This window comes from Schistocerca piceifrons, chromosome 2 (assembly GCF_021461385.2).
Source record: "Schistocerca piceifrons isolate TAMUIC-IGC-003096 chromosome 2, iqSchPice1.1, whole genome shotgun sequence".
Lineage (NCBI taxonomy): Eukaryota > Metazoa > Arthropoda > Insecta > Orthoptera > Acrididae > Schistocerca > Schistocerca piceifrons.
The window spans coordinates 403,257,501-403,271,543 of NC_060139.1; the positions used below are offsets into that span (position 1 = coordinate 403,257,501).

The 14,043-nt window shown below is 38.3% G+C and overlaps 1 protein-coding gene across 1 annotated transcript in view; it reads left to right on the forward strand.

The window, feature by feature from the left end:
• The window catches only part of LOC124777280 (DNA-directed RNA polymerase III subunit RPC5), a 108,336-nt gene extending 95,404 nt beyond the window's left edge, over positions 1-12,932 (forward strand). Inside the window, exons 8-9 of the mRNA XM_047252623.1 lie at positions 12,002-12,165; positions 12,417-12,932. Of these exons, the coding sequence (XP_047108579.1) occupies positions 12,002-12,165; positions 12,417-12,747 (495 nt within the window). The 3' untranslated portion in view covers positions 12,748-12,932. The remainder of the gene's footprint in view (positions 1-12,001; positions 12,166-12,416) is intronic.
• Positions 12,933-14,043: the final 1,111 nt, after the last annotated feature.

The window sequence follows — 14,043 nt, forward strand, 5'->3', positions numbered from 1 at the left end:
AGTTTTATTTCTATAGGTTCTACTATCCCATCTGAAGGTGTTTCTTCAGTTGATGTGAAATCGGCCTTGACTTATTCAGTATTTTACAGCAAGTGGGGATCACTTCATTCTAAGTTCTTCATTTGTATGATTGTAATGTTGACACTGTATGTTATGTTTAATTATGTTAATATTATTTTTAGGAAGGGACACTGTAATTTATCAGAGATCTAAAAGGAAGTTATCATCCATAATTTAGGTAGGAAAGCAAGCAATACTCCCTCATTCTTAACTGGCATCTCTTTGACAGAGTTGAGCAAGGTTACACAGTCGTAAGAAGCTAGACCTGTATTTGGGAAGAAGGTAGGTCAGATCCTCTTCTGGCCATCTAGATCTAGATTTAAATTTTTCCATGATTCCCTTTGATTGGTTAAGGTGAAAGCCCAGTTGGTTCCTTTGTAAAGGCACATCCAGTTTCCTTCCCCGTCCTTCCCCAGTCCAAGTTCGTACTCAGTCTCTAATGACATTGTCTCATTAATGAGACACTAAACCATAACCATCCTTCCTTTTTTGATATTGTTATAAATTCCGTGTTTGTTGTTGTTGTGGTCTTCAGTCCTGAGACTGATTTGATGCAGCTCTCCATGCTACTTTATCCTGTGAAAGCTTCATCATCTCCAAGTACCTATTGCAACTTACATCCTTCTGAATCTGCTTAGTGTATTCATCTCTTGGTCTCCCTCTACGATTTTTACTCTCCACACTGCCCTCCAGTACTAAATTGGTGATCCCTTGATGCCTCAGAACATGTCCTACCAACCGATCCCTTCTTCTAGTCAAGTTTTGCCACAAACTCCTCTTCTCCCCAATTCTATTCAATACCTCCTCATTAGTTATCTAGTCTACCCATCTAATCTTCAGCATTTTTCTGTAGCACCATATTTCGAAAGCTTCTGTTCTCTTGTTGTCCAAACTATTAATCGTCCATGTTTCACTTCCATACATGGCTACACTCCATACAAATACTTTCAGAAACGACTTCCTGCATACATGGCTACACTCCATACAAATACTTTCAGAAACGACTTCCTGATATTTAAATCTATACTCGATGTTAACAAATTTCTCTTCTTCAAGAATGCTTTCCTTGCCATTGCCAGTCTACATTTGATATCCTCTCTACTTTGACAATAATCAGTTATTTTGCTCCCCAAATAGCAAAACTCCTTTACTACTTTAAGTGTCTCATTTCCTAATCTAATTCCCTCAGCATCACCCGACTTAATTCGACTACATTCCATTATCCTCGTTTTGCTTTTGTTGATGTTCATCTTATATCTTCGTTTCAAGACACTGTCCATTCTGTTCAACTGCTCTTCCAAGTCTTTTGCTGTCTCTGTCAGAATTACAATGTCATTGGCGAACCTAAAGGTTTTTATTTCTTCTCCATGGATTTTAATTCCTACACCAAATTTTTCTTTTGTTTCCTTTACTGCTTGCTCAGTATACAGATTGAATAACATCGGGGAGAGGCTACAACCCTGTCTTACTCCCTTTCCAACCACTGCTTCCCTTTCATGTCCCTTGACTCTTATAACTGCCATCTGGTTTCTGTACAAATTGTAAATAGCCTTTCGCTCCATGTATTCTACCCGTGCCACCTTCAGAATTTGAAAGAGAGTATTCCAATCAACATTGTCAAAAGCTTTCTCTAAGTCTACAAATGCTAGGAATGTAGGTTTGCCTTTCCTTAATCTATCTTCTAAGACAAGTCGTAGGGTCAGTATTGCCTCACGTGTTCCAGTATTTCTACAGAATCCAAACTGATCTTCCTCGAGGTCGGCTTCTACCAGTTTTTCCATTCGTCTGTAAAGAACTCAAATTAGAATTTTGCAGCTGTGACTTATTAAACTGATAGTTCGGTAATTTTCACATCTCTCAGCATTTGCTTTCTTTGGGATTGGAATTAATATATTCTTCTTGAAGTCTGAGGGTATTTCGCCTGTCTCATACATCTTGCTCACCAGGTGGTAGAGTTTTGTTAGGACTGGCTCTCCCAAGGCTTTCAGTAGTTCTAATGGAATGTTGTCTACTCCCGGGACCTTGTTTCGACTCAGGTCTTTCAGGGCTCTGTCAAACTCTTCACGCAGTATCATATCTCCCATTTCATCTTCATCTACATCCTCTTCCATTTCCATAATATTGTCCTCTATTACATCACCCTTGTATAGACTTGTATATACTCCTTCCACCTTTCTGCTTTCCTTTCTTTGAGTAGAACTGGGTTTCCATCTGAGCTCTTGATATTCATGCAAGTGGTTCTCTTTTCTCCAAAGGTCTCTTTAATTTTCCTGTAGGCAGTATCTGTCTTACCCCTAGTGAGATATGCCTCTACATCCGTACATTTGTCCTCTAGCCATCCCTGCTTAAGCATTTTGCACTTCCTGTCGATCACATTTTTGAGACGCTTGTATTCCGTTTTGCCTGCTTCATTTACTGCATTTTTATATTTTCTCCTTTCATCAACTAAATTCAATATTTCTTCTGTTACCCAAGGATTTCTACTAGCCCTCACCTTTTACCTACTTGATCCTCTGCTGCCTTCACGACTTCATCCATCAAAGCCACCCATTTTTCTTCTACTGTATTTCTTTCCCCCATTCCTGTCAATTGTTCCCTTATGCTCTCCCTGAAACGCTGTACAACCTCTGGTTTAGTCAGTTTATCCAGGTCCCATTTCCTTAAATTCCTACCATTTTGCAGTTTCTTCAGTTTTAATCTTCAGTTCTTAACCAATAGATTGTGGTTAGAGTCCACATCTGCCCCTGGAAATGTCTTAGAATATAAAACCTGGTTCCTAAATCTCTGTCTTACCATTATATAATCTATCTGATACCTTCTAGTGTCTCCAGGCTTCTTCCATGTATACGACCCTCTTTCATGATTCTTGAACCAAGTGTTAGCTATAATTAAGTTATGTTCTGTGCAAAATTCTACCAGGCGGCTTCCTCTTTCATTTCTTACCCTCAATCCATATTCACCTACTACGTTTCCTTCTCTTCCTTTTCCTACTGTCGGAATTCCAGTCACCCATGACTGTTAAATTTTCGTCTCCCTTCACTATCTGAATAATTTTTTTATCTCATCATACATTTCATCAATTTCTTCGCCATCTGCAGAGATAGTTGGCATATAAACTTGTACTACTTTAGTTGGCATGGCTTTCGTGTCTGTCTTGGCCACAATAATGTGTTCACTATGCTGTTTGTAGTAGCTTACCTGCACTCCTATTTTTTTTATTCATTACCAAACCTACTCCTGCATTACCCGTATTTGATTTTGTATTTATAACCCTGTATGCAACTGAACAAAAGTCTTGTTCCTCCTGCCACCGAACTTCACTAATTCCCACTATATCTAACTTTAACCTATCCATTTCCCTTTTTAAATTTTTTAACCTACCTGCCCGATTAAGGGATCTGACATTCCACACTCTGACCCGTAGAACGCCTCTTTCTCCTGATAACGACGTCCTCTTGAGTAGTTCTCGCCTGGAGATCTGAATGGGGGACTATTTTACCTCCAGGATATTTTACCCAAGAGGACGCCATCATCATTTAACAGTACAGTAAAGCTGCATGACTTGGAAAAAAATTACGGCTGTAGTTTCCCCTTGCTTTCAGCTGTTCGCAGTACCAGCACAGCAAGGCCGTTTTGGTTAGTGTTACAAGGCCAGATCAGTCAATCATCCAGACTGCTGCCCCTGCGACTACTGAAAAGGCTGCTGCCCCTCTTCAGGAACCACACGTTTGTCTGGCCTCTCAACAGATTACCATCCGTTGTGGTTGCACCTACGGTGTGGCTATGTGTATCGCTTAGGCACGCAAGTCTCCCCACCAACGGCAAGGTCCATGGTTCATGGGGGAGGATGAACAGATATGGAATGGATAAATTCCGTATCTGTTATATATAGTGAAACAGAACTATATTTCTCGAAAGAAGACTTGAAAAGTCTTATCTTGTCTTGAAACAAATAAAGTTGATACTAAAGAATTAATTATTTTCCCAAAAATCTCATGTGAAACCAATCTGCATTGGGAAGAGTGCAATAAGTAATAAGGCATCAATAAAATCTTCTCAGTTTACAGGCCACGTCACTTCAAATAAAACATTCGCGCTTTTGTTAGCTGCCTCAACTGTTGTCATTGGGAATTAAAATCACTGACTCCTGGGACTGGAAAAGTGTCCTGATCATATAGATGTAGTGGCAGCATTTGAAACCTTCCAGAGAAGGACAGAGTAACACATGCGCAGAAGGTGAGTTGGGCAGTTCATAGCAGCTCCGTACCACCATGGGACCAAATGTCACGTGATGGCTTGAGGAGCCAGCACCATGTTTGAGACTGTTGCTCCTGCATCCTTACAAGTGTCAAGCCTACGTCTTTGCTTTCACTGTTTGCTTTCTGCCTAAAGCCTGCCCCCATTACATGTGTTAAAATCATTGTTATTTATTCGAATTTCATCTGCTTCTTTGATAACAGCATTCAAGTATGATAGTATCTTAGCCACAACTCTCATCTTTTTTTAAATTTTATTGTATCCTCTTCTGCTAGACAGTGTTCAGCCATGGCCAACTTCTCAAGTTCCCTTTGTTTGATATGTTGTGAATGTTATGCACAACAGTCAACAACAGTGGAACATGTTACCAAAATTTATTTTCTAATTGTTGCAATTTATTATGTAGTTCATAATTTAATGTGTGTCATATTTTATCTATGGAGCCAGTGGCTCCTTCTTCTGGCAGAAGTGTTGAAGGGGAAGGAAGAGGAATGGAGGAAAAGGACTGGCGAAGTTTAGGAAATGGGGAGAATCACGGAAAAGTCACATAGGACTCCATGTCAGGGGAGACTTACGAAATGGGATGAGAAGGAAAGATTGATGGTTGGGGATTGCACTGGATGAGATTTGAAAACCTGAGAGCTTAAAGGTGGAAGATGGGTAATAAGGAAGAGTTAATGAGAGCGGAAAGTTAAGTACATTATATATGCTAGAGGCAGGGGGTGGGGAAAAATAGACAGGTCAGAAAATAAAACATACAGGAAACTGAAAGTGTGTGAAGAAAGGAATAGTTTTTAAGAAGAAATGCTGGGTCCAAAGAAATTAACATAAATTAAGAGCAGATGGGTGGTGAGAACCAAGGACATGCTGTAAAGCCAGTTCTCACCCGCAGCATTCTGAGAAACTGGTGATGGGGAAGAATCCAGGTGGCATATGTGGTGAAACATGCACAGAGGTCTTCCTCCTGACACCATTTTCTCAGAGCTTTGCAGGTGGAAACTGGTATTACAACATGTCCTTGGTTCTTGCCACCCACCTGGCCTCAATTTACGTTGATTGTACGTACATGGTTGTGTAGCGTGTGTGTGTGTGTGTGTGTGTGTGTGTGTGTGTGTGTGTGTGTGTGTGTGTGTGAGAGAGAGAGAGAGAGAGAGAGAGAGAGAGAGAGAGAGATCATCATCATCATCATCATCATCATCAGTTGTTTATGCACAGTTTGAAGTCCCTCAGAATATGCTTTATTGGATTACTCAAATATCAGAACTTATTGGTCGAGCTATTACAAAGTTGGAAGAAGATGCCACATTAATTTGAGACACTTGACCAGTCTCTGTAAAATTGGGTTAACAGATCAACTAATGTTGGGAACAAGATATCATTCTTGAGTATAAAATTATGGGAGAAAATTGCTGAATTGTTGCACCAAGTATTTGTTTAATTTGCTGTTTACACAGCATTCAGTGGGAGGTTCAAGCTGCTGGATGTTTCAGTAGCTAGATGTTTCAGTAGCTTCTAATGTACAGGCAGTAATTGTTGACATGTTCTGTCTCAATATTAGCTGCGTGAAACATCTTTGGGAGGGGGGGGGGGGGGGGTATTTTAGTCTACACATCAGATACGTAATTAAATAATATACTTTTCTTGCCTACCTGATGTTGCTCAAGTGGAAACTAAGGGTGTTGCTGCTCACCAAAACCTGGAGCACCATATTATGCAATTGGATCAAAACCATTGAAGCATTCTTCTTGTTCTGCTTATTTGACAAATTCAACTTGAAATCATCATTTGCTGGATCTGACCTCCTGGAGAAGTGAATAGTTTCATGTATCAATAACAACATACCAGTCACATTCAATTTGCGACATATATACCAAGTTATAGTGAGTAGTGTGAATAAAGAATGAGTATGCTGTGCATTCTGGAAACAGTACTCATCACATGTGACTTATTATGGCATGCAGTAAAATGGCATTAATACAATAATTGGGTCATTCCATGTCAATTAAACCAATTTGAGAAAATGTTCCAGCTGATAGTGTCAGATTTGGCTGAAATTTAGCACACCAATGCTATCAAGTGTGGAACACTCATGTACAAAATTTTAAGTTCTCCAGCCAGTTAGTTCCAGAATTACAGATTGTGAAAGAAAGTGGCGTGACCTGGAAATTGCAACCCGCATCTGGCAATCTATCTTCAGACCCAACTTCAGGTCTTAATAACTTTGGAACTGTTCTGCACAGTCCAGTGAAATTTTTACAACCCAGTAACATCTATTTAGAGAACACACTCTATGAATCAAAACACCAACAACACATTTCTGAGGGAAAATAAAAAATTCCAAAATGTGATTTAAAAAATGTGATACGTTAAAAGGTACATATTGTAGGTGTCTCTATGCCAAATATAATTCACTCAAAAAGGGTATAAATTTTTTTGTGGTAAGCTTAATGTGGCCTAAACACACACAGAAGTCATCTTGCCCATATCAGTCACACAGACAGAGTTACATGCACACGAAAATACAAAAATTTGAAAAATTAACTGAAAAACATGTATTTTCTAAGTGTGGTAGCACAAAAGGGACAAGTGATATCCAAGCCAAATTTCAAACACTGCATAAGTAGACCATAATATAATATGTGGCAAAATTTCAACTCGTTATTTGCAAGGCCTTTGTATACAATAAAAGTTGACAGAGATGTATTTGGTTACGTTTCTTTTAACACGATTTAGTAATAGCGATGATGCAGACAGCTTGTTTCAGATAAAGCTGCAGCAATTGTTGGGAACCATTAGGCAACAGAAAGTTAAACAATGGTAGTTTTCAGGGACAGAATGAGTCATTGTTAGGCAGGAACAACAAAGGAAACAAGCGATAATTACAGGTTACTCATGTTTTTAAGATTCTAGTTCAGACTGGTCAGTACTGTTGTGGAAAGTCAGTATGGAGGCAGAAGAGTGTACTAGTGGTGCTTTTGTTCAAACACGTTGCAGTATTGGTAGAGCACAAGCATCTGATTGTCATAAAAGAACATATTGAACAAAATGTGGCATTCGCTTTGTACTGTATGATCTGAATGAATCGGGCCAAGATTTGTTGCTATGGAGATCCGGGATACACCCTGTGAGCACAAGAAGTACAGTTCCAGGAAACTTTGGTGTTTGTTATCATCATATGAAAGTGTTTCTGGATAAGCATTCTTTCCTACAAAGAAGTTGTTTTGATCCATTTCGGATTCATAAGAAGACAGTGAAGTGTAGCCTCAGAGAAACTGATATAAAATAAGTATTGAAAGTGAATCAGTGCATGGGACTTAATATGAAACCAGGACAAAAGTTATGTTCCAGGTGGGTTACACTGCTAAAAAATGAAGAATATTCTGATAATTTACATGACAGTGACGAAGAGTATCAGCCACCTACAACCATAGTGGATGAGCAATTAAATACTTCAATGACTACTCTTGGTTTGTCTCCCATGAAGACACACACAGTTGGGAAAAGAGACAGGCCCAGCTATGGTAGAAGAAAACTACAAGAAGTTCAAATGGAATTAAAACACAAAATAGCTGACACACTAATGGTGGAAGAAGAAGAACTATCTGTTCCAAAGGAACAGAAGTCATTCCGGAAATGCTCTGATTTGGACAAAATTGTGCATGATTTGAAAGAAAAATGTGCCATATCCATACACCAGAAAAAAGTAGCTATTCTTACCCTTGCACCTCTCAGCTGGTCTATTGACTACACTGCAAAGGAATTCAATGTTTCTACATATATGGTAAAGCAACCTAGGAAAATAAAAACAACCCAAGGAGTGCTTCCACAACTTCAGCAGGCTCAGGGTAAGCAATTGAGTTCAGAAATAAAGGTACTAGTGTCAGAGTTTTATGAAAATAATAACTACAGCCAAATAATGCCTGGAAAAAAAGACTATGTAACGGTGAAAATGGGAAATGTACATGTACAGATGCAAAAACGACTGTTGCTATGCAACATATCAGAACTATATGTAGAATTCAAGGAAAAGTATCCCAATACCAAAGTATGTTTATCATCTTTTTTCAATCTTCAGCCAAAATGGGTTGTGCCTGTAAGTGCATGGGGCACACACAATGTTTGTGTATGTGAGACCCATCAAAATGCTGAGCTGATGTTTGCTGCTATAAAGGATTCTGGTCTGGATTACAAAGGTACAATGAAGCTGCTAGTGTGTGACATCAGTTCCTACCAATGCATGATACACAGGTGTGAAAAGTGTCCTGGTAAGGCAAATCTTGCAGAACACATGAATAACAAACTTTATGGTGAACTCCTTATGGATGACAATGAACTTGTTTCTTATAAACAATGGACACACATGGATCACACAAGTCTTGAAACAAAGCAAAGTACAGTGGAAGATTTTGTTGAAATATGTTGTCAAAAAATGGACAAACTGACCACACACAGCTTCACAGCAACAGCACAATTGGCTTGTCTCCAGTAAGGATAATTTGAAACAAGATGAAATTATCGTAATACTAGACTTTTCTGAAAATTATACATTTATAGTTCAAGATGCCATCCAAGGATATCATTGGGACAACCGTCAACCAACTCTCCAGCCATTTGCGACTTACTATAGAGGTGAATCAGGTGATGTGTCTGTCATGAACCTGTGCGTTTTTAGTGACTGTTTAATTCCTGATGCCATTGCAGTTCATGCCCACATTTGCACTGTCATGGCATATGTGAAAAACAAGCTGCCTCACATACATTTTGCGAAATACTTCAGTGATGGGGCAGTTAGTCAGTACAAAAACTGTTAAAAGCCCAAAAATTTGTGCATGAATTACCATGATTTTCAGATTCACGCACAGTGGAATTTTTTCGCAACAAGTCATGGTAAAAATGTATGTGATGGTATTGGTGCTACCATTAAGCTCATGGCACCACGAGCTAGTCAGCAACACCCTACAGAAGGTCAAACTAACACCTCTTCAATTATTTACCTGGGTATAGAAAAATAGCTCTGGCATACAATAATTCTATGTTTCGAAAGATGAGGTGAAATCAGTCAAAGAGTTGCTAAAAAGCAGACTAGAACATGTTAAAACTGTTGCAGGCACAAGTAGCCATCATCCCTTCTCTCCAGTGGACTCTGACAATGTTCAGATGAGCAGACTGTCCAGTTATAACTATAGGCTCATGCACAACATGTGTCTTCACAGTGTGTCTGACTAAGGATTCAGAAGCAAAAGCAGCAACATACAACCGGGTTGCTATTTTATTGCTGTTTATGATGACAAATGGTTCTTAGGATGTGTTGCAGAGTGCTGTGAAGCAGAAGGTAATGTATTTGTGAACTTCATGGCACCAGTGGGACCACCAAGATCATTTCATTGGCCACGTTTGGCAGACAGGTGTTGGATTCCTTTTGAACATATTCTTATGACAGTTCCAGTTCCTACCACAGTGTCAGGAAGACAGTACAATTTGCCACTCATTGTACAGAGTACAGTAGCTAAAGTGTGGGAGAACTTCTGTTTGAAGCACAATCGACTGGTTTTTAGCAGTTAAGGTGCAGTAAACATTAATGATAGGTTGTGTTAATCTGTCTATATGTTGTTGCTTAGTGATTAAACAGTTGTGGGAGAGGATAAGAAGAGGCAGAACAGTTTACGATATGTTTTTACAAAATTGTGTTGTGGAACAATGGCCACATTAGTCACCAAATAAATCTGTCAGCTTCCATTGTACACAAATGTCTTGCAATAATATGCTGAAATTTTGATATATATATCATTATGGTCTACTTATGCAGTGTGTGAAATTTGGCTTGGATACCACTTGTCCCTTTTGTGCTACCACACTTAGAAAATACATGTTTTTCAGTTAATTTTTCAAATTTTTGTATTTTCGTGTGCATGTAACTCTGTCTGTGTGACTGATATGGGCAAGATGACTTCTGTGTGTGTTTAGGCCACATTAAGCTTACCACAAAAAAATTTATACCCTTTTTGAGTGAATTACATTTGGCATAGAGGGCACCTACAATATGTACCTTTAACATATTACATTTTTTAAATCACATTTTGGAATTTTTTATTTTCCCTCAGAAATGTGTTGTTGGTGTTTTGATTCATAGAGTGTGTTCACTAAATGGATGTTACTGGGTTGTAAAAATTTCACTGAACTGTGTGGAATAGTTCCAAAGTTATTTAGACTTGAAGTTGGGTCTGAAGATAGATTGCCAGATGCGGGTTGCAATTTACGGGTCACACCACCTTCTTTCACAAGTCATAATTCTGGAACTAATTGGCAGGGGAAACTAATACTTTGTACACGAGTTTTCCACACATGGTAGAATTAGTGTACTGAATTTCAGTCAAATCTGAGACTGTGAGCTGGAGCCCCTGGTTGAACTGACATGGAATGACCCAATTGTGTTCTGTATCCACATACTTCTTCATGAGTATTGAGGTACCTGTGACAGCCAGAGAAATTTTGGTCCAATTGCTCATTCTACCATGTGAATTTCAGCAATATATTAGACTAATAGTATCTAACAGTGCCTGAAGTGCATTGGAATTTGTTAACAGTCATCACCTACCTTGATTTGCAGCTGTTCTCTAGCAGTTACTGTATTTTTGGTGGAAATCATAAATGTTGTTGAGCACGTGGCTAACACTGAATTGCAACAACTCGCTGCCTCATCAGATATGGTACTTAATCACCAAATATTCTTAGCAGCATAGCAGATATAATTTTTGTGTGGGTCATTGTCATTCATATCATTAGTTGAATATGAATTATATGAGGTCAACTAGAGATGGGACACCAATCTTTTCCAGAAACCAATTTGTCAGAGCAGTTTGTGAAGGCTACATTTTAGGGATGCATCCAAGACCTCTTTATTTTTTTGTCTTTTTTATGTAATGGAGTTGAATTAAATGTGATTTCTAATACATGAGAGCTGTAGATGTACACAAATTGAAGTACTGAACTAAAAGTTTTGCTTTTTAGACATGAGAAGTCGTGTGAAGTGGCAGCTAAAGATAGCTGTAACAAGTGTATTCAAAGAAGTAAACTTTGTGCCATATGTCTCTTGTCTCTGGAATTGTTACGATAAAAAAATAAATAAATAAAAAAATTCTTTTAAAAAAAGTGAAAGATTATGGGGTTTGAACACTCCATTGTACCATTAAGATTCACTGTGATTCTGTTTTTTGTCACTTCCATGTTACTGAAAGAAAAAGTTAATCTGGAAAATATTGCATTGCCAAATTGTTGTTACAATTAAAGGAGAATGAGCAGAGTTTCCCATAAACAGTCAGAATGTTATAATCCAACCTCATTGAAGTTGTACAGGTAATCCATTATACTTAATCCTCTGTTGTTATAAAAAAGAGAGGGTATGAGGGAAGGAGATAAGGCCCACTGAGGACAGAGCACCTTTGGGATTATTTTTAAAATGCCCGAAGTGAACTGTTCAAATAGGTTCTCTCTCTCTCTCTCTCTCTCTCTCTCTCTCTCTCTCTCTCTCTCTAAAGGAATGATAGAGTTGATGGTGAACACTAGTCACTGGTGAGAGACCTTTAGTTGTTACATTGATTAGAACTTTATTATGTTGCCTTTCTTTCCAAACAGAAGAATGTACTTTTTGGTGCTTATTTTCTAATATATACTTACGGATTTACAGCTACACAGATTCACACAGGAACGATTTGTCCAGCAGGAAAAGGTACACAAAACTACAAATTTAGGATCAGGAGAGTTGAATGAAATTCTCTCACAGTTTGCGAAACCTAGATCGGGCAGAGGCTGGGAACTGCTGCGACCATATGACAATGATTTTATTACAAGGTTTGTACTACCTTTATTAAGTATTTTAGTGTGGAATTATCATAGAAGTTCTTTGCATTTTACTCTTCATTTAACTTTATATTTACTGCGGTATCGTACAACTTATTGGCCCAATTCTGTCAAATTAATATGTTTAGTAAATGACAACAGAAACAAAGGTTGTGGAAATGAAAAGATGGAACTCTGGCAGCGTCTCTGTTTAAACTTGTCAAGCTTCACACTAAATATTGTGTATTTTCCTTCATCTTAAGGTATCCAGATGTCTTACAAAGACAGCAGATGATGTGGGAAGCCAAACAAAAGCAGCTTCAGGAGAGCTTTTCATTGCCCTCTACTCCAGCAACAGGACGCACTCGCCGGCAGTCGACAAGAGATTCAGACTCTGATGGGAGGCCAGTTCTGTCATCACATTCTCGCCATCGACCATCGGGTGATTCTGATGCAGAAATTACGACTACTCCAAATAACCGACGAAAGTCGCACAAAGATTCTGACAGTGATAGTGGTGCAGAACGACCAAACCACAAAATTGCTCGTTCATTTGCAGGGGTTAAAGTGAAAGTAGAGCCTTTAGAATCGTGACCCATGTTTTGTTTTGACTGCTTTTGAGTTGCAGCTTTATTTACTGTACTAAATATATGATGTAAATGACAGAATAGCTGATGTGACTGTTGTGACAGTGATTATAATTAATTTGCTTAATTGAAGTTGTTCAAAAGGACATGTGATTTTTGTATTTGGAACAACCCATCCAGAGAAGTGAGAGAGAAGTGAGAGAGAAGTGTGTAAGCAGCAAGTGCTGCTGTAGATGTGGTACTTCATCAAATATTGCAGAAAACTATTTGTGTGAGGCAGTTGAAAGTGATATATTTATGTGATTGTTATTGTTGTGTTCAGATTAGTGCTGTCATTTTGTGAAATATGTAATTTTTAATTTATTTTGTGGTACAATAATTTTTAAGTGAATTGATGTGCTGTTGACCATAATGGAAGCTGCTTAACTGTATGAGCTTCATATGTATTATACTTTCAGGTGTGGATGGCGTAACCCATTTTGTTTGTAAAAACTAGTCCCTGCATGAATTTCAGATTTTTTTTTTTTTTTTTTTTTTCCTGCCATATGAGTGAATAATTTTGTGGGAAAATAGACATTGAAATATTTTCCCAGTGTACATAACAGTGTGTGTTGTGGTGTACAGCTGTGAAACAGTGCTTATGTTTCAATTCTATAAATGAAATTGATGTACAGTTACCTGTATTAGTGACAGATATCATAACTTCTATTTCAAAATTACTCAGTGGCAAGATGTGACGTAATTGGCAGCCCTACCCATTATAAATTTGTCAAAACATTTACACAATAAAAATATTGTTTATCTTGGTCTTTGTCTTCTTTTGCAGTAAATGTATGTTAATTGGGTCTCAAATTTTCAAAATACATGTGAAGCACATACAGTAAGAGATTTATTGTGCCCCTCTCATTTCTCTTATTTGTTTACTGAAAAGGTGGTTTGTCTCCTTGCATCTTTTACAAGCCTTTATACTTTGTTTGACATTAATTTTCATTATTTATGTAATTATTTCACACTTGAAATTTTAAATAAGTTGATGTCAATGGTCTGAAATTGATAACATTACACAGCAGAGGTAACATAAATTATAGGAAGTATCTGTGTAGTTGACGTAGACATCTGACAGTGAACAGGATTTAGAAAATATGTGTGTGGTAGTACAGGTCAGACTGTTCCAAGTCAAATGCCCGCCCATGGACACAGGTAGGCAGGGGTGTGCAAACAGCTCATGTACAGGCAGTCAGGCACTTGTGCCATAGTGTAAAGGATCCTACTGCACTAAGTGCATCCAAGCAGGGGTGACCAA